Here is an 18,302-nt window from a genome sequence, read left to right on the forward strand (position 1 = left end):
GCAGCTTCCCACACAAACAAAGAGGAGTTCAGAACAGCGGAGTTGAGAGGGTAGAGTCAATAGTGAGTGTGTGCGTGTTCTATCAATAGCTAGGAGTCTCCAGTGCAAAGGGTTGTGCGTCAATATGTGCGTGGCCACTCTAACCATCAAAGTGTAGCACACTTGGTCATTCACAGTTCACAGAGACTCCGTCAGTGTCTAGACAAATAAGCTTGACTGTTGACAGCTCACAATCTCTGTATTAATACAGAACACGTTCACTTTCACAGTATACAAAAAACCGAGGGGGTTCTTTCCCTCAGCCGAGGCAAAAGATGGAAAAGTGATGCTGTGAAATGAAAGCCTCCTGGCAACTCTCAACAGATGAACTATAACTGTTTATAAAGTCATCATGGTTCCTTCTAAATCCTTTCACCCGTGCCAAAATACAAACATAATGGATTCCTCCACACAGAGGTTTTACCAGGGCACGCCTGGCACACGCTCCAAACTTTAAACAAAGGGAATGAGCATGAGCTAGCTAGAGAAGCATGACCTAGAGAGACAGAGAGAATGATAGTCGTTTGTCTCCCTCCGCTCTCTCTCTCCCTCCCTCCCTCTCGCTCTCTCTCTCCCTCCCTCCCTCTCGCTCTCTCTCTCTCCTCCATCGCCCCCGGTTACAGAGAGAAGTCATGTATCCTGCAATGAGACACAGTGTAAAATTAATAAATAAAACGACACGGAACTTGTCATCTGCCCTGAAGATTGCCACGGCTAAATGTGTGCACTGAAGCTACCGTCTCAGTAAGAGAGGATATAAATTACCTCAGTGCAGCCGATGAATTCCAAACATCTTTTTCTCCCTCTTTCTCTGCTTCCCTATTTGTCTCATTCTTTCGCTCTTTCCAAGACCTGTTTGGTGCATGATACCATTTGTCTGCTTATCCCTCTATTATCATGTTGTTTGAATTACTATCATTACAGCACGGCAGCATCAAAGCCTTCCTGTCGACAGGATCGCGTGGAGCCGACGTTGCCTGCAGAGCTGCTCCAGTCAATTCAATACCTACTGAGGTGGAGATTAACATATTCAGACCTATTCAAATGACACAGGGATGATGCGGGCAACTCTCACAGATTACACTGTGCCCCATAAATACATACAAAGATGATGATAATATAAAATACACACAAAGAATATAACTGGGTACAATGACATTGAGAGTTCAACTGGCTGTGAAAGTACATCAGCTTGGCCTTAGTGGCTTATACAAAAAAAGTATAAATCGCTGTGGTTCAGATGCCAGCATAAACTATGCTTCACTCCAACTTTCCTCTGAAACTGTACTTTAAATCAAGGCAAAAAAATCACTGTCAGTGAATAACAAACAGCCGTCCAGTAAAATGAACATGAAACTTATGTTATTTTACTCTGAAAAGAATGGATTTTCTTTGTGTGTAGAGGTTTTGATTGTCAGTGACTTCATTTTGAATGACATACTAGTCCAAGCAACCAAACCACATCAGTTCTCTTGTTTTGATGTATCCTTGCATGACTATTGGATTTCTTCCAATATTGTGATTTGACAGCTAGAGAGCTGGCACTGACTCTTATCTTTTGCATCGTCATGTTAGCACTAATTCTAAATCAGCCATACTTTTGCTCTGCTCCAGATGTAGTGCCTGGTGCTTGTTACATCGTTGTGGACTGAATTTTAATAATGTCTGGTAAAAGAGAGACCATTAAAGATAGAATAACAAAGCCTAGTGTGTGTTTGATTCAGATGTTTTGTATTATAAGTGTATTCTAAGCTTTAAGTCGTATCTACACCGCAAGATACTTATAGCCGGGTTTAAACTTCGCTTGACACTTCAGGAACAGAAATACTTAAAATAAGTTAAAGTGAACCTATCTGGTTCAAAGAAGCAAGTGTGACCACACACTCCCCACAGAGGAAGAGTAAAAATCTACTACCTGAAATAGCAGCCACATCATTTGCAACCTTTTATTGAGATTTCTCTAAACTTGACCCTCTCTCCCTCTCCCTGACCAGGCCGAGTTCCACCTTCTCCCCTCCTAACCTTCCCAATGACAGCCGCAGAGGGAATTGACGCCGTGCCAGACATCTCAGCGAACATGAAGATATATTTTCTCCTATTTTTTTTCCTCCCAATCCACCATTTCTTCCTCCTTCCACCCTCCTGCTGCTCTTCCTCTTTGATACGTGAGGGGGTTTTAACCTCTCCAGCTGCTGAGGTTTAGCCGACTGGCTGGCTGGGGGATCTCAAGGCCCTACTTGGTATGCACTGTCTATGAGTGAGTGTGTGCGTGTGTGTGTGTATGTGTGTGCGCATATTGCCTACACCACAGTTTCCGCAGACTGGGGGAGGGCTGCGCGTCTGATAAGGGCTGCTGGCTGGGTCTGGCTGACCCACGCGAGCCCTTCACAAGCTGTCAGAGCCATGGCCCTCAGAGGGGGGCCCTTCCATCTGCACCGCCCCAGCCAGGGCTCACCCAGCAGGGGGCCAGAGAGGGGTGAGGTTGGGGTGCTACCGGAGCTGGAGGCCGGGGGGTGGGCGGGAGAAGGCCGGATCCATATTTATGAAAGCAACCGCAAAGTGGTGAGCGATGTAGAAGACGGTTTGGGGATAGTAACACGGTGCCAATGACTCATTGCTTGTTGCTGACCAAATCAGCAAACGTGTTCGGTCAGGCATTCAGCAGCTATTTAGAGGAAAGCACAACTTTACGTTATCCACAAGCGTCGTTGAGACAGTTAAAACAGTAATGATATGTTGGTCCTGACCAGATGGATGGTGACTTTTTTGTCTTATTGTTTCTTAAACTCACTTGTGGAAAACAGGGCAAGAGCTGGTACACACCTGCCATGCAATCTATTCCACACAAACGTACTCACATTTGTAGGCTTAAGCTGAATGCTTAAACTAAAAAACAGCTAGAGCGCGTATACTGTACAGACAAAACAACAAGATAGACACCCTGAGCTGCCGACGTTGTTAGCAAAGAGCACAGGCAGTTACAAAAGGTTCAGCGTGATGAAGCGAGTCAGACAAACGGAGGGAAAGGAAGAGAAAGAGAGACAACGTGATGAAAAGGGAGGCAGGGAGGATTCTGCAGTGGCATCCCTGATGCTCTCGATGCTCCCGTCCCGCTTCAAACTATGCCCGTCTCCAGTCTTCTTGCCTGCCAGCCTGCCATCCTATCTGCCAGTTTAGCGGAGACAGAGCAGCAGCAAGAGGAGCGGAGACGAGCGCGGTGATGCCGGGGCGGCACGGGGGAAATCAGTGGGGCACAGGCGCTCCCAGTTAAAAGTGACATGACCTTTTGATTTTGTCACCTGTCACCAACTGCCATGTCTGCCTCGGCACTGAGGAGTGCCTGCCATCCGCCGCTGTTTTCCTCTGCCTCCGTCTCTGTGAATGCCTCTCTGTCTTTTTCTGTCTCCTGCTCCCACTCCATCTCCTTTTCATTGCAGAGTTGTGGTTTTATAGGGAAAAAAGTGGAGGTGTTACTTTTTGGAGGAGTTGAGGTATAATAGGCAGTGTTTCCTCTTTTCTTTCCAGCTTTCCTAATATCAACTTTTCTGTACCTGCGTTGTGTGTGGCTCTTAATGAGGGCAGATGTCACGGCACAGAAGCAGAAAAGTTTCTTTTTTTTTGTAGATGCAAAATCATCAAAATAGAGGAGATGAAAATGGTACCATCGTGTTACAATAAAATCAGACGTTATTATTCTCAGAAACAAACAAGATTAATTTGTCTTTTTTTATAATGAACAATACACAGCAGAGTGCTGCACAGTTAGGAAAGAAAACATTAAACCACATCATGTAGTGATGAGTGAACGGATACGAAAACATAAATAAAAATATTAGTAGAAAATCTAGTCAATAATTGTATTCTTAATAAAGTTTTATTACTAAAAGTAAAGTTGTCCGATCTCGCACAGAGACCTTTCTGTGAGTATTAAGGTCTCCTCTTCTCTAATGTTTGTATCTATGTAACGGTCTGAAGCATGGGATAAAGATGTTAGTCCTCCGGTGTGACAAGGCCTAAGTGCCCATCATCCAGTGGTAGAGCGAGACATCCCCGTGTTGCACACGTGCCCTCTACTACAGCCTTCACAAAAATGAACACCTTCAGAACATCTGTTGATGGCCTCTCTGGGACAACAGTGATTTCTATAGGGATGCGTCTATGATCCTTCATTCATTATATACACATATCATTTCATGTATACTCATGCAAGCAGGCGAACACAGGAAAACAATACCTTGCAATGAAGACATTCACACACGCACACTCCTCCACCTCCCAACAATAAGGGACTCAATACAAGTATGAGAGAGAACTTCCTCCATGGTACATCCTTTGCTTTAGATGCAAGCTTCTTTGTCTGTTTGCTTGCTTCAGGGAGCACGTTAAAGCGAACTGTGCTGTGAGTCAGAGTCAGCGTTCTCAGGTCAGAGTGCTACATGATGAGAGGCAAGGTCGGCAACCTCGCTGGTGCATCGCCTCCTTTAATCGCTGTTCTGACGATGCTCCGACTGCTTAGCAGGTACCGGTCAAGGTTGGGGCGAGGGTAAGGAGCGCTGATCCGAGATCTGTTTGCAAAGCAGCGTGTAACCACACAGCGTTCAGTGACCCTGAGTGGTGAATTACAGCGTGTAGCAAACGCCGTGTGTATTTGCCGTGGACGGTTCTGTGGACTGGTGGCATCCGAAAAGGATCCTCACATTGAACCCATCAGATGAAGCAAGGCCCCTCAGTTCATTAGGAGGTCTGTACTCAAGTGAGTACTTTTTTTTGCTCTCCACCCCCCCCCTCCTCACCCTATCCTCCTTTCCTTCTCTCACCCTTCACAGTGAGTTCAGCAGAGATTCCTTTGGCATTACCCTCACCCTAGAAGGCTGGAAAACCGCAGCGCTCCGGATGCTGACCCTTGCTCAGCCCAGCACAATGCTTTAATTTGCTGTGTTGTTTAAAGTAATTAGAAAGCCTTTTCCCCTTGTTTTCTTTTCTGTTCTTCTGTGTTCTCTGCCAAGAGCGAGAGGGAAACAGTGAGTCGTCCATGACTTCAGCTTGATAAAGACACGGAAGAGGAATCCAAGGGACCGTGAGAGGAAGCGAAGAACGCAGATACTTGATGCACTCTCTGTACCCCCCACTGCCCCTCCCCTCACCCACCGCACGCAGATTGGAAAACTGTTGGAAAACAAACAGGGACAGGACTCAGGGGATACTTGCATCTAAATGCGTGTTTTAATGTCTGTGTGTGTGTGTGTGTGTGTGTGTGTGTGTGTGTGTGTGTGTGTGTGTGTGTGTGTGTTTACAGCCGTGGCAAGCAAATGCCTTAAAACACTTACACCAATCGAAAGTTACTTTATCTCAATGTGTTCAAATTGTACTTAAGAAACTAACTGACAAAGGCAGAGAGATAATATCAGAGCAAGGAGAGAAAGACCATCGCATTTACCAATTCTGAGGCAGTGAGATAGCAACGCAATGACGAGGACCGTCAAGAGAATATTCGTTGTGTTGCTGGTGCTGCTCTGCACAACCGTCTACAGCGGCAAGAAACAGAGCATCAAACGTGTTAATCTTTCACAATTAATCCTACATTCAGCTATATTTCTGAAAAGAAAATCTGTACACAATACTGCATACGCACGTGTACCCGCATAGACGCACCAGACGGCCATACCTGCACAGGTTCTCCACACAGAACTTTTATCTCACACGTACTATTTTTTACGCACGCACACGCACACAAAAGCTGGAACCAACATCTCTACATGCCAATACCAGCTCTGACCCTCCACTCCGCACACATCCAGCTCTAAGTAACTAGGTACACAGCACACTCACTTAAAAGTGCTCGCTAATTGTGCTCTTGTCAGAAATGGGAGACATTTAACTGAAATAAGGTTGGATATGAAATTTTGCAGGAGTAAAGTTGGAGATCTATTCCGTGTGCCCGGTGTCACAAGCAGATTTCTTTGAATTCAACCCAACACCCTCAAAACACACTTGGAAGATGATGTTGTTGAAGCAACCTTTAGAGGTAAAAATTCCCTCCAGCTTCTAAGTGTGTCAAAAGGACAGTGGTGTGATGCTACTAAAGCTGTATTAGACATAAAAAAACTGAAACCAAAAGATCCAATGTCAGTTCAGTAATCAGTGTCCATACGTTCCTCGTCTCATAGCACATGCAGGGAAATCTCAGTAGAGCTGAGTGTTGCTGTTTTAAATGGCACTTGCTGTATGAGTTTCAACACTATCAACATGTCTTAAGGTTCCAACCAATTCCTGAGGTACTTGAGACACAATAGTCCCTTTCAGAGAAGGAGGAAAAAGGCAATTCAGCATGAAGTGGGAGTTACATGTACATACTCATATGTGAAGTGAGTAGCACATTAAGAGCACATCTAACCGTTGCCTCATTTGAATTAGGAAGTACATAGCAAAGGAATATCCTTACTTCTGGATAAATACAAGCAGCAGGTGGGGGGGACAAATCATCATGCTCACGTTTCTCTTAAGGCACGTGGGACCTTTTTTTTGTCAAGCAATGTCGCCATCTACAGGTGAAGAAACATCTTCAGAAATTCATGAGTGTCATTCACTAATTTAGAAATCAATATATGTCGTCTAAAGATCTACTTGGAATTGCAATTCTTTCATAACTGACATAACTAACTATATCCATTTCAAATACTAGTACAATTTTACTATGTAAAACAAACAATATCAATTATTTTCCCGAAGAAACAGCTCGCATCCATCTCACAGGATTGTCTATTGCTGATTTTATTGTCAACTTTTCAAATTAACAAATATGGAAAGAGAGGCTTATAAATTGAGACGCTTAACTCCGGAGACTTAGTGGGTAAATCTGGGTTGCGCGCAGTTCAGATATAATTCCATTTTTATATGTAATACTACAATGGCACAAAGCAATGCGATTTGGTTCATCATAATGACTGAATATCTCTTCCAAATCCAATCCAACCCAAAGAATCCTTATGAAGAGATCAATATACAACTATATAAGGCAAGATACTGCAAGGAAATCTGAGCTGTTAACTGCTTATTTCCAACTGAGTCTTGCAAAAAGGCACTTATTAAAATTAATCACTTCATTGTTCCCGTTCACTCCACAGTCCAGCTCTCTCTCTCGTTTTTACTCTACTCTCAAAAGGTGCCTGGCCATGATTAAAACATGTCTGTTTCTCCATGACATTGCTTTGACATCATTTAATTGGTATAAAAGATAAAAAATAAATGAATTAAATAAATATAACTACCTGGTAAGTGGCATAACGTAGCTCAAGGTGACAGCCTATTATTTCTCCCTTTTCCTCAAAGAAGGCAAAGTGAGAAACGTGGGAATGCAGCTGCTCGAGGGGCAGATGGAGCTTTTTTTAATCAAAAAAAAATCATAGATCTTTTACATTTAATTCTAATTTTGGCCAAAGTATGTGAAATTTAATCAAAAGGTAGGTTTAAACAAGTCTATACTATGCTCATTTTGATACCTTTTCACTCACATACATATCTAAACCAATCATAATCACCCATTATAACATCAGAAATTAAGTCTAGTATCAGAGGAATGAAACGTGAAATGTGAATATTGCACTAAATAAAAAGAGCGTTATGGTTTTATGAAAACAATGGTGTCCGGGTTTTAACCAGGCATTGTGCGTCGAAAGCGGATTTTGCAGTGAAATGAAAGAAAGGCGGAGGGATATCAAGAAGCAGTTACTCACCACATCTTGCCTGGTATCCTTCCCCGATGCAATGAGGATGTAGTTCCAGGCCAAAGGCAGAAGCAAAGCCAGAGGAATCATATAGAGTTCAAAGTTCCAAACAACGATGACGAAAAGCTGAAGGGAGAAAAAGACAAAAACATCAGCCAAAGAAAAGAAACCGAACAGAAAAGTGAGAACATTGTGGGTTAAGGATGTAAACACTGAAGACCCCCTGTTGACCCCCCCGTGAGGCAAACTCCTGAGAATGTACGCTGACCATATGTGCGATTGGAAACGACGCATTCAAGCGCATTCATATGTAGAATCATAACCACCACGGAACAAAAGCGTAAAAATAAGACCGGGCTTTAACAAAAGGTACAGGCCTGGTGTTGGTAAGCCCGGGTTCAACGCTCTGACCCTCAAAGCATTCTGGGCCTCCAGCTGAAGAGGAGGATGATGATGATGAGGTGGACGACTACAAGCCTTCATGCCAATCATCCCAGAGGCCGAGGTCATGTACGTCAAAGCTGACCCTTCCGTGCTCAACCCCTAACTGCGGTATCTGACCTCACACACACCCCACACCCACAGTCCCTAACCCTGTCACTCCAAGCCCCAAAAGCCCCAAAAGACCTGTTCTCTACCCCAAAAGACTCAGATGCCCCATCTCTCACCTTCTCTGCACCCATCTGCCAAACCCATAACCTCTATACCTCCCCTCTCATCACCATCTGAAAATTAACCTTTCCTAACGCCTTGTTTTTTTTGGTTTGGACAGAGCTCCTTAACCTTCGACAACAGACGAGAAGTGAGATTGCTGGTGACAGAAATGGAATTGTGTTAATTAGTATTGTGTAAACAGTTTTCCAAAGAGTTAAGCTGGAAGAACTCATTTATTTGTGGGAATAAAATCTATTAGAGAGAAATGCAACCAAAAAAAACATGTATTTTTATATTAGTATACAAAGATTTTTCATGATTGCTAAAAGCAGCAAATACAACTAATGCTGAGAAATTAAATCCATTTCCAAAACTGTAACATATTTATCAGATTCAAGTACCTGAAATCCATTACTAAAAATATGAACAATGAACAAAAGAGATCTTGGGAGGGGGAGAATAAAAAACAAGTGCTCTTTGTCAGGTTTACAGTGCAAGGTTATTGTGAATATAAGGTTCACCAGCCCCTCAAGTGTGTATGCAGTTCAGCCGCTGCCGGAGTAGTTTGTAGGACGCTAAACTGCAGACACACACATTTGCATTTGCTCTGTGATCCGATCGTCTTTCTCTCACTCACACACACACACACACACACACACACAAACACACACACACACACACACACACACATCTGAACAGCAATGAAAACAAGCCTTCACAATTGCACTGTTAAACATTTTTTATTTTTTCCACATTTCATGTAAAGTTTTAAAGGCTTGATTCCAGTCTTTGGAATAGAACTGAAACTTTGTGTAAAATGAACTGACAGTGTAAACGAAGCAAGAGCAGACAGCAATTGAACATTCAAAATGTCCAGTGCATTTGCATATTGCTCACAGCTAAATGTATTTTTCAAATAAACCTGAATGGCCTTGGTGCAACAACAAAATCTCCCAAAGGATTGAACTCTTTCTCCGTCTCTCTCAGGCTCAACTTCACTTTCTGAAATACAAAGAGTCTCTCTGATACAACTGTGTAGGAGAATTGGCAAGAAACTATTCAATAATTCATATTTGTATACTAATAAGCCAAACAACAATTTCCCTTCAAATAAAAGAAGAAGCTGTTAGGACTGTGTAGGCTCAACAACAGAAACTTGCATACAGACAAACACATGCTTACACACTACAAAATTAAACCATTCTAAAATGATCCCACAAATCTTTCTACAAATTAGTATAATTTGCAAATCTGTAACACTGATTAGCACTGGAATAATCCGTAACCAAACGACGTGCAGACGCGTCTTCAGTCAAACAAAACAAGGAGCTCACTTGACTTAAACCTATTCTGGTGGAAGCTATTAATACCTGCACACTAACAAAAATCTTCATGCAGATGCACACTGTGCGCTCCGGCTATAAATACGCTTTACATCTATTGTACGGTAAATCATTTTAGTGCCTGGTCCTGTGATCGCTCACTGTATCATTATCACACAACAAATGAATTTCTCCTCTCTATCCTGATGTTTATGTGAAACCTTAATACCCTCTTTTATGTTTAAAAAAACATTGCTTTTTTTTTTCTCTCCCTCTCCATTTGCCCGAGGTTGTTTAACCTGCCGTCCCCCCTTCATTCCTTCTCCATTTTGTTATAGTAGCTGAGGGCGAAGTTTTGACAGGCAGCGAGAGGAACCGGACACCCAGGCTCAGCAGTGGCCAGCTCTGCCCCATCTCCGTGCCCCCCGGCTGGGTAATAGGGGCCCTGCAGTGCCTGGACCTTTCCACCAGGACCAGGCGATCCCTGCCACCCCCCCATTGCTTGCTACACAAGATAGCGGGTTCTCCGCCTGGGGAAGAGGGAGTGGGAAGCCGCCTGCTGTGGATGTCAGCGACCAGAGAGGCGGAGGGGGGGACGCAAGAATAAAAAACGTTGTGAATAGAAGTAAAAAAAAAAAAAAGCTAAATGAAGCCCCAGATGTAGTCTACGTGAACAATCTGTCCCCGTGGAATACATCAATGGACGACTCTGTGTGGTCAGAGACGCATTGAGAGGTGGTCTGTGATGGATCACGGTATCTGAACATGAGGCATGCCCGCCTCTTACTTCAGGCTGCTGGATTCTAACCGGTGTGTTAATGTAAAACATGCATACGAAGAGTTCGTTATCTTTCTCTGTATATGTACTTCTCTATTATTTGAATCATGCAAACTCCAACTTATTTTTGAGAGCATGTAAATAAGTGTAAATTCTATTAGTTTGCGAAACAAAATACTTTTCCATATTTCTCTATTCTCTTACTACTATTGTAATGATATTAGTTGATATAGTAGTGAATAATGATTTTGACAACAAAACCAGTAGCAGCGATTTTCCCTTTAAACTATTTTATTTTCTATCATCGTTTCTTCTTTAAGTGATTTGCACGGACTTTGGTGAAACATACTTCAATTTCTAACAACATCACTATTTAACTGTCATTAAACAGAGTAAAACAATATTTTCCACTGACAAAACTGCAAACCATTTCAAATATACTTAAAGGCTGCATTTGAACTGGGAATTTGAAATTAAAATGAGACGTATAATTAAAATAGACAATTAAAAAGTAAAACCGTGGCAGTACAACTAGTACAATTTCTGGCTAAAATACCAACACACAGAAGCAGCACACTCATTTATTCTGACATGTCTCTGAAGTTGAATTTTAGCGAGGTTAATATCTTTGCTGCTTTCTCGTAATATTAAGAAATCCCCCCAAACACATGAAGATATTTGAAAATGTTAACAAAACAGAAAAGTCAAAATGATTTATTCAAGCACGCGTTGCGGCGGGTTGAGAGTTGCATCTTGCACTATTTGTTTCAAAACACAGCCCGTGTCCTTACGGCTCCGAGCCGCGGCACCGTGGGAGGGTAATACTCAGTACTTTGGCTTACATTAACCACACACCGGGCTAACTTTCCCCCTGCTCTGTCTCAGTGGAGTGAAACTGAAGTTTGGATTTCAGAGTTCCCCTTTATCTTCCTTACATCAACTTCCATGCTGGCACTAAGTGTTGCCAGATAGCGACTAGAAGTCCTGTTAAGTTCTGGAGAAGGAGAGAGGGAGGGAGTCTGTGTCCTGTTAAGTGAATGGACTTCCCCAGCATTCTGTGGTGCTAGACTGCCCCCTGCTGGACTCCTGCAGCACAAAGCTCTGCTGCACCGTTAATGCTGTTCATCCGATAAAAAGCGTGAATGACGAAGCCTGATGTGTCAAAGCCAATCATTTTGTATAACATGAAAAAAAATCAAAACAAATCTTCGCATCCGCTATTTTATTGCTGCGGTATTGAAACTGCACACGGGGACCTATTAGAAGAAAGAACGCAGAGTCCCTGACATCTCAACGAAAGGCCTCCCGCATTTTCTGTCGAGTCTTTATCTCTGGTGATGAAACTCCAACTTGGTATTCTCTGTTAGTCCTGCCAATATATTTCAACTATCATTCATTTCGCAAATCATGAGAGCAGTCAAATGTAAAAGTATATCTTTCAAAGCTGTCCCTTGCTGTGGGCAAAGACGAACTCCCGACTTTAAAACTTTTAAAAGTTAGACAGGTTCTTTGAAGAGGAGTCAAAGGAGCAATTTAAAGGGACCTGGAGTGGTTTGTACCTCTGCCTGCTATGGTGTCTCTGCACTGTGCGTGCGTGTATGTGTATCAAACTGCAAGCCATGCATGTGCAAACACACACACACACACACACACACACACACACACACACACACTCTCCCAATAGTTGCTTCTGTACCGGTCTTTGCTTTTTTTTCTTCCCTTTTTTTATTTCAGGAGGGTGAATTTTTATCTAAATGCAAAGCAGGTGATAGGTGCTCCAGTTTCCTCTAGAAGTAGCTCCCTTGTCTGGGCTCTCTTCCTGATAAGAGTCCTACTTTGCCTGACATAAAAGAGCCCAGTATCATTTCCCCTGCCTCCCCAACAACCCCCAGCTTGCTGCCCTCGCCCTTCCCCGAGCTTCACAAAGCTGCCTCTATTTGCTCCCAATTCAGAGCCCAATTGCAGATAAAGTTACAGCAAATTTGTTTGGAGGAAGAGCTGCTGAGGCCTGCGGTCCCTGGGGCAATAACAGCCTTGTCATGCAGGGGCCGTGGGGAGAGCTGGCAGCAGCAGGAGAACAGAACCCAACACCGCTCAACCCCACAATGGCCTCAACTTTCTGGGAGACGGGGGAAAGGGAGAGAAGGGGAGGGGGGAGATAAAGCGGAACAGGGATGGATGGACCGATAGAAGGGAAAGACACTTCGCTTGCAGGTGTGGAGAGAGGAAGCAGACGCTTAACCCCGAGACAAGGAGACTGAGACACCACACACACACACACACACACACGCGCACACACGCACACAGACACCACCCATCATGCAGGACAGGAGGTAACTCCAGTCCCGTCCATTGTGCCAACGCCTCAGGCAAAGCTGCCACGGTGGCTGATTCACTGTCGGGATGGGTGGGTGACAGCAGTGTGGGTGTGAGAGAGAGAGAAAGGCTGCATGTGAGACTATGCGATATCTCTCTTTCTCTCACATGCACACGAAACACACACACCAAAACACAGCTGGCACTAATGGGTGATGTGTACATGAGGCTTTTCAGAATCAGGCAGAAGAAAGTAAGAGACCATGAAGACAATTTTCTGCATTTTTAGGGAGGGGAACGTTGGGACACAGTGTGACCTCTGCGATTTGATGTATTACTGCATTAGAAATACCAAAAATATATGCTCGCACTTAGATCCCCTCCCCCAGGCGTACTTAACAGTTACAAAGTGCACACATTTGTAAGTTTTGGGGTTGAATTGCCCACAACTTCACCTCCGTAGTTATAGCCATGTTGGAAAGTTAAGTGTAACATCTGTCTAGAAAGACATCCAGACAGAAACACCAGCGCACATGTGAACAGACACACATGCCCGTAATCACACACAGCCGCACACCTTCGCGAACGCACCACCTTGGCCAGATGGCCACCCATAAAAACCCACTTAAAGAGATGAGCGAAGTGATTAAGAGGCCTCTCAAAGTGAGGCAGAAATGAGAGAGGGATGAAGAAATGGATGGGGAGGGAGGGAGTACCTGTGTAGAGAGAGCGAGGCCCTAAATACTCTGATGCTTTTAGCTAAGTGCACACTCCTGTGATAACAGACTCCCTAAAGAGCGAGGGAGGAGGGTGCAGGGAGGCACAACGACACCTAAATTTCAGACTTTCTCTAAACTATAAAACGCTACGTCCTTGGCCCAGATACATTTTTTTATTATCACGTGAATGCTCTGAATTGAAGAGAGTACAATGAGGATACGAATAGTTGCCGCTGTTACTCTGAAATGGATGTACTATACACTGCATTTGTGCTTTTGCGTGTGTTGACACAGAGTCTGCGCTACCCAAGGCTGCATCCACCTCTATTCAGTATGTAGATTGGTAATTCTCAGCTGACCTTGTTTTCTGTGAATTCCTTGACACGTCTTTTGTCTGACATTTTCTTCTTTTTTTTTAAAGATAAGGAGGGGTTTAGGACCAGGCCGGCCTCACACAAGCAAAAATTGCACACGGTGGACTCGCTTGCACACACACAGAGGGAAAATGTTAACTGATCAATACCATGTCTCTTCTGACCCATGTCTTGTGATGACACTGTGACCTGCTGTACAAACACACACACACACACACACACACACACACACACACACACACAGTCTCGGCAGAGATGAAACTGGTGTCAGCTAATGTCTAATGTCTGCTGTGGAGACACTTAGTGGCCTCGTGGTAAAGGGCCGGGGTGGGAAGGGTCCACCTGTCCTGCGGCTACTTAAGTCAGGACACTAAACCAGACAGGATTAAATGCCTGCTCTGTCATCTTTAGGGTAGGGAACTCCATACAGCCACTCACCGTCGTGCAGGAGAATGTCTTTTACTGATAGCTCTGCTGTCCAATTACACTTCACCTTTTAATACCAGACACAGATGACAGGAGGGGGAGAGGGAACGGGAGAGAGAGACGATGAAGAGGAGGCTGACGGGCAAGGAAAGAAAGAAACGGCCATTTCCCCACCGTCTGCAGAAACAGCTTGTCACACTTCAGTAGATTATCGCTGCATTTTCTAAGTATTTCCATGCCTGAGGGTCTCATTTGAAAGTGTTTAATCTACTACACCAACTCGCCCCTCAGTCACAGGAAATGAGTAACAAAACAGACACTCTCTGTGTGTATACCATGTGTGCTTTTAAATTATCACAAATCCAGAAAAGCTTTAATTGAGACAATCATGTCAAGATGTTTTAGTGTATGTGTAACAGTCTGTAGTGGAGGCTACAGTGTGAGAGTATACTTAAATGTGCTTGAGACGTCACCAACCCCTTGTGTGAGAGTGTGAAATCACCAGTGAAGGATCCATACTTTGTTAGCAGAAATGGTCCAACAGCCTCTCCTGCTGCGCACATGCAGACGTTAAAAGTGTAATCAGTAGAATAAAGGACTAATGTTAGTCCACTTGAAAAATGTATTGAACCATCGATACGAGCTTCATTTCATTTAATTCAGTAGGAAATAAAAGCTTTCACTAAGTATGTCTAACTCCTTTTTAAAACATTTCTGGGACCGTCTGTATAGCTTTTATTAAATTATTATAAAACACCAAAATAATGTTTGCGACTATAAATAAATGTTTAACAGAAAGATACAGATGTGCATGTGATGCCAGGGTACTGCAGCTGTATATGTAGGTGCATCTCTACATACTACTAAAGCACAGATGCTCCTCTGTGGAGAGTCCCATTCAAAGCAGCTGTTGATGTAGCAGCCTGTGTTGATCAGGAACATGATGCAGCGTCTCACTCTGTTGAAATTGCGCAGCAGCAGCTAAAAAGGAGACAAAAAATAAATTAGTAAAAGGTTTAAAACATATAAACGCTTTGGTTTAGAGACGTGCTGTAGACGGAAAAACAGCATTGTGTAATAAACATTCTATATCACTGCCTTGTAAAAGTGTTAGATTCAGTATATGAACATATGGACATGCAGTAAAATAATAAAGTGCTGTGCGTTTGTAAAATTGATGACTATGTGACACGGGCAATTGGAAAAAACACTTAAACAAACTTTATCACATATGCTGCATGTTTAGTGTTCAGAGGAAAACATTTATCAAAAGATAAAGTAAACTGGAGCAAAATGATGGTTGCAAACATAAGCACAGCTGTTATAGCCCATCTGTGATCTAGACATTTGTGATGATGTACTTTTAAACAGGTCAGTTTTCCCTCTTTCATGTTCAGTTATGGTGGGAATTCTTCACTATTCAGTAGGTAAATATGTTGTATCATAATTAACACCCTAGTTAAAATGATAATAAGTCTTCATATGGTAGGTGCAAATGCACTGTGTCTCATTCTGCTGATCCGTTTGAATGCCAACTGTTGCATTACTTTTTACAACTTGAGATGTGCAGCTCTGACCTCCCTTTAGCTTCAGTATTACAACCCTGCAGCTCTGAGGACACCGTGAGGACATTGGGGTGCCTTACTTATTTGAACAGCTACTCTCCCAGTGATAAAGTTAAGTACAATAATAGCAGTTTCCAACTGAGCCCTTGGGTTCTCAAGAGCATATGAGAGAGAACTGGCTGACTGCTGTCCTCCCCCTGGGTTGCCAACCATTCAGGGAATAGCATAACAGCAGCGCGGAATGCCTCCCCACCCAATCAGGTCACCACCAGGAGAAAGTGCTCCCAAAGGACCAACTGGCTAAAAAAAAAAAAAAACACATCTAGGCCATTATTTTACTCTCCAGTAAATAGTGTGCGTTTCTGGGTTTGAATGTTTTCACACTGTATGTGTTTGTAGCGCTACATGATATTCTATTGTCTAGATGAATGTGGATTTGCATGTGGTTAATGGTGGTTTGGCTGCTTGGATTAGAGATGAGGGGAGGATCCCTCCTTCTCTTTGTATAATTATGTGAATCTTTTTGTTGGCAAACTGAAGATGACTGCATGGTCTCCTGCTGGGGACACACGGAGCCTATGCACAGCAAGACTGTGAGTCATCCGTTTCAATGTTCCTTAGCGCATGCACTTGATATACATGCTGTACTCCTCTGGGCTCATTATTGCCGTGATAATAATATTTTCATTTTTCATGAATTATTACTTCCCTGAGTTATTCCTAACCAGCATTTTGAAAAGTAGCTGCGTCAGGTTTCAGTTTAAATGTCATAATTACAATTAAATTAAATGAATATGGCAGGCAGCTTATGCGTTTTCTTTTTCATTACTGTTTGTGCGCGTGGGTGTGTGAGTGTGTGCGCGTGTGTGTGCGTGCTTCTGCACGCTAAGCGGCAAACAACAACAGGGGAGCTGCTACCACACAAAAGAGCCCTCCAGGGGCGATCCCACGAAAGCAGGCGGTGACATCATCATTGCGAGACGCTGACGTGGGTCATCTCTGTGAGTCAGAGGTGAAATGGAGATTCTGCGTCGAGTAGGCCCGAGACGGCGAGCGAAGGGAGAAGGTCGACGCAGTTGGGAAAGATGGAAATAGATGGAAGGCTGAGAAAAAAATGGAAAAAAAAGCGCGACGTGGCTGCCACGGAGTGCGTCGAGCTCCGCTGGCTGTGCTCGGCTAGGCATGGCGCTGTATCGACCACTGAGCCCAAGCGGTCACTCATATGACATGTCTGATGTGGGCCAGCCTCCACCATTCAGCCCTTTGTGGTGCCGACACACTGAGCAGCGTGACAATGAAGTGCAAAGCAGCAGTGGCAAAGAGGGCCAACTATAAGGATGGCCAATCTACTTATGCACCCCAGAGCTGACAGCTTGACATTTCTATTCACCACTCAGAGTGGATGCAGGGGGGAGAGGGTGGAGGGGGGAGAAGGGAGAAGAAGAAAAAAAAGTAGAAACAAACTGATGTTTTTCCTTCGATCACTCGGTTGTATCTTGCCCACACAGTTGTACAAGATGCCACTCTTCAGGCTTGTTTGTTTTGCTTCAGACAGTTGGTGGTGGACACAGATAAAGGAATGAGGAGGAGTGGTGAAAGATAAGCGTTGGCTGTTGTTGTACCTGTTTGGACACTCTGGGTTCCTCCTCGATATACTTCTGCTCAATGGGAATCAACGTCGTGAGACCAGCCTTCACCTGGAGGATGGAGAGGACACACACACCCACACAAAGCCTCGTGAACAGCAAGCGGTGAGAGTCAAATGACGCTCATTAAAAAAAATATATGCAAAGTGAAATTGCTGTTGGGGTCAGATTAGCAAGCATTTTTTTTTACGTTTGGAGATTTTTCTAAACACATTGTGTTGTGACACCGGCAGCACATGCGTAGAGCGTGCCCCGTGTCAGAGGCTAGAGAGAGCGAGACAAAGCTGTAAGATGGCCGCTGTAGGACACACACGGCGATGGGGAACGCGCAAACAAAAGGCTGACGAGAGGGAGTCTTTGATAATTAAAGCCAAAACGAGGATGAGGGACAAGGGACGAGGAATGAGAGATGGAAGCAAGGGGGGAGCGGGGGGGATGCCGGAGAGAACGAGAGAAGGCTGGAGAGAGAGAATAATGGGGTGTGGGGGGGTAAAATGAAAGAAAGAAAATCAGGGAAGAGAATCAAAAAAGACTTACAGCATTAAAAATCACGTCTATTTCGAGAAAGATGACCCCTTTTGTTGGCCCTGTCAGCTCCTTGCTTTTCAAGGCGTAGGCTTTGCGTTCTCCATTTTGGATCTGTGGGAGAGGGACATGACAGGCGTCTGTCTGGCAATACCCGGCTGAATCGGCTCCCCGGGCCACCTTTGAACCCCAGCTGCTGCCGCTGACAGGGAAC

General features: G+C 44.0%; 1 protein-coding gene across 13 annotated transcripts in view; it reads right to left on the bottom strand.

Annotated features, from left to right (window-relative positions):
* The window catches only part of LOC120831244 (multiple C2 and transmembrane domain-containing protein 1), a 101,163-nt gene that overhangs the window by 24,937 nt on the left and 57,924 nt on the right, over positions 1 to 18,302 (bottom strand). For all 13 annotated transcript variants that reach the window (XR_013452122.1, XR_005714034.2, XM_078087612.1 and 10 more), the window contains 4 exons: positions 18,101 to 18,202; positions 17,540 to 17,614; positions 15,214 to 15,333; positions 7,773 to 7,889 (listed from right to left, as the gene is read on the bottom strand). Coding sequence is in view for 11 of the 13 variants with exons in the window: in XM_078087612.1 (XP_077943738.1) it covers positions 7,773 to 7,889; positions 15,214 to 15,333; positions 17,540 to 17,614; positions 18,101 to 18,202 (414 nt within the window). In the remaining 2 variants the exon portion in view is untranslated. The remainder of the gene's footprint in view (positions 1 to 7,772; positions 7,890 to 15,213; positions 15,334 to 17,539; positions 17,615 to 18,100; positions 18,203 to 18,302) is intronic.

Source organism: Gasterosteus aculeatus, chromosome 13, assembly GCF_964276395.1.
Source record: "Gasterosteus aculeatus chromosome 13, fGasAcu3.hap1.1, whole genome shotgun sequence".
NCBI classification, from domain to species: domain Eukaryota; kingdom Metazoa; phylum Chordata; class Actinopteri; order Perciformes; family Gasterosteidae; genus Gasterosteus; species Gasterosteus aculeatus.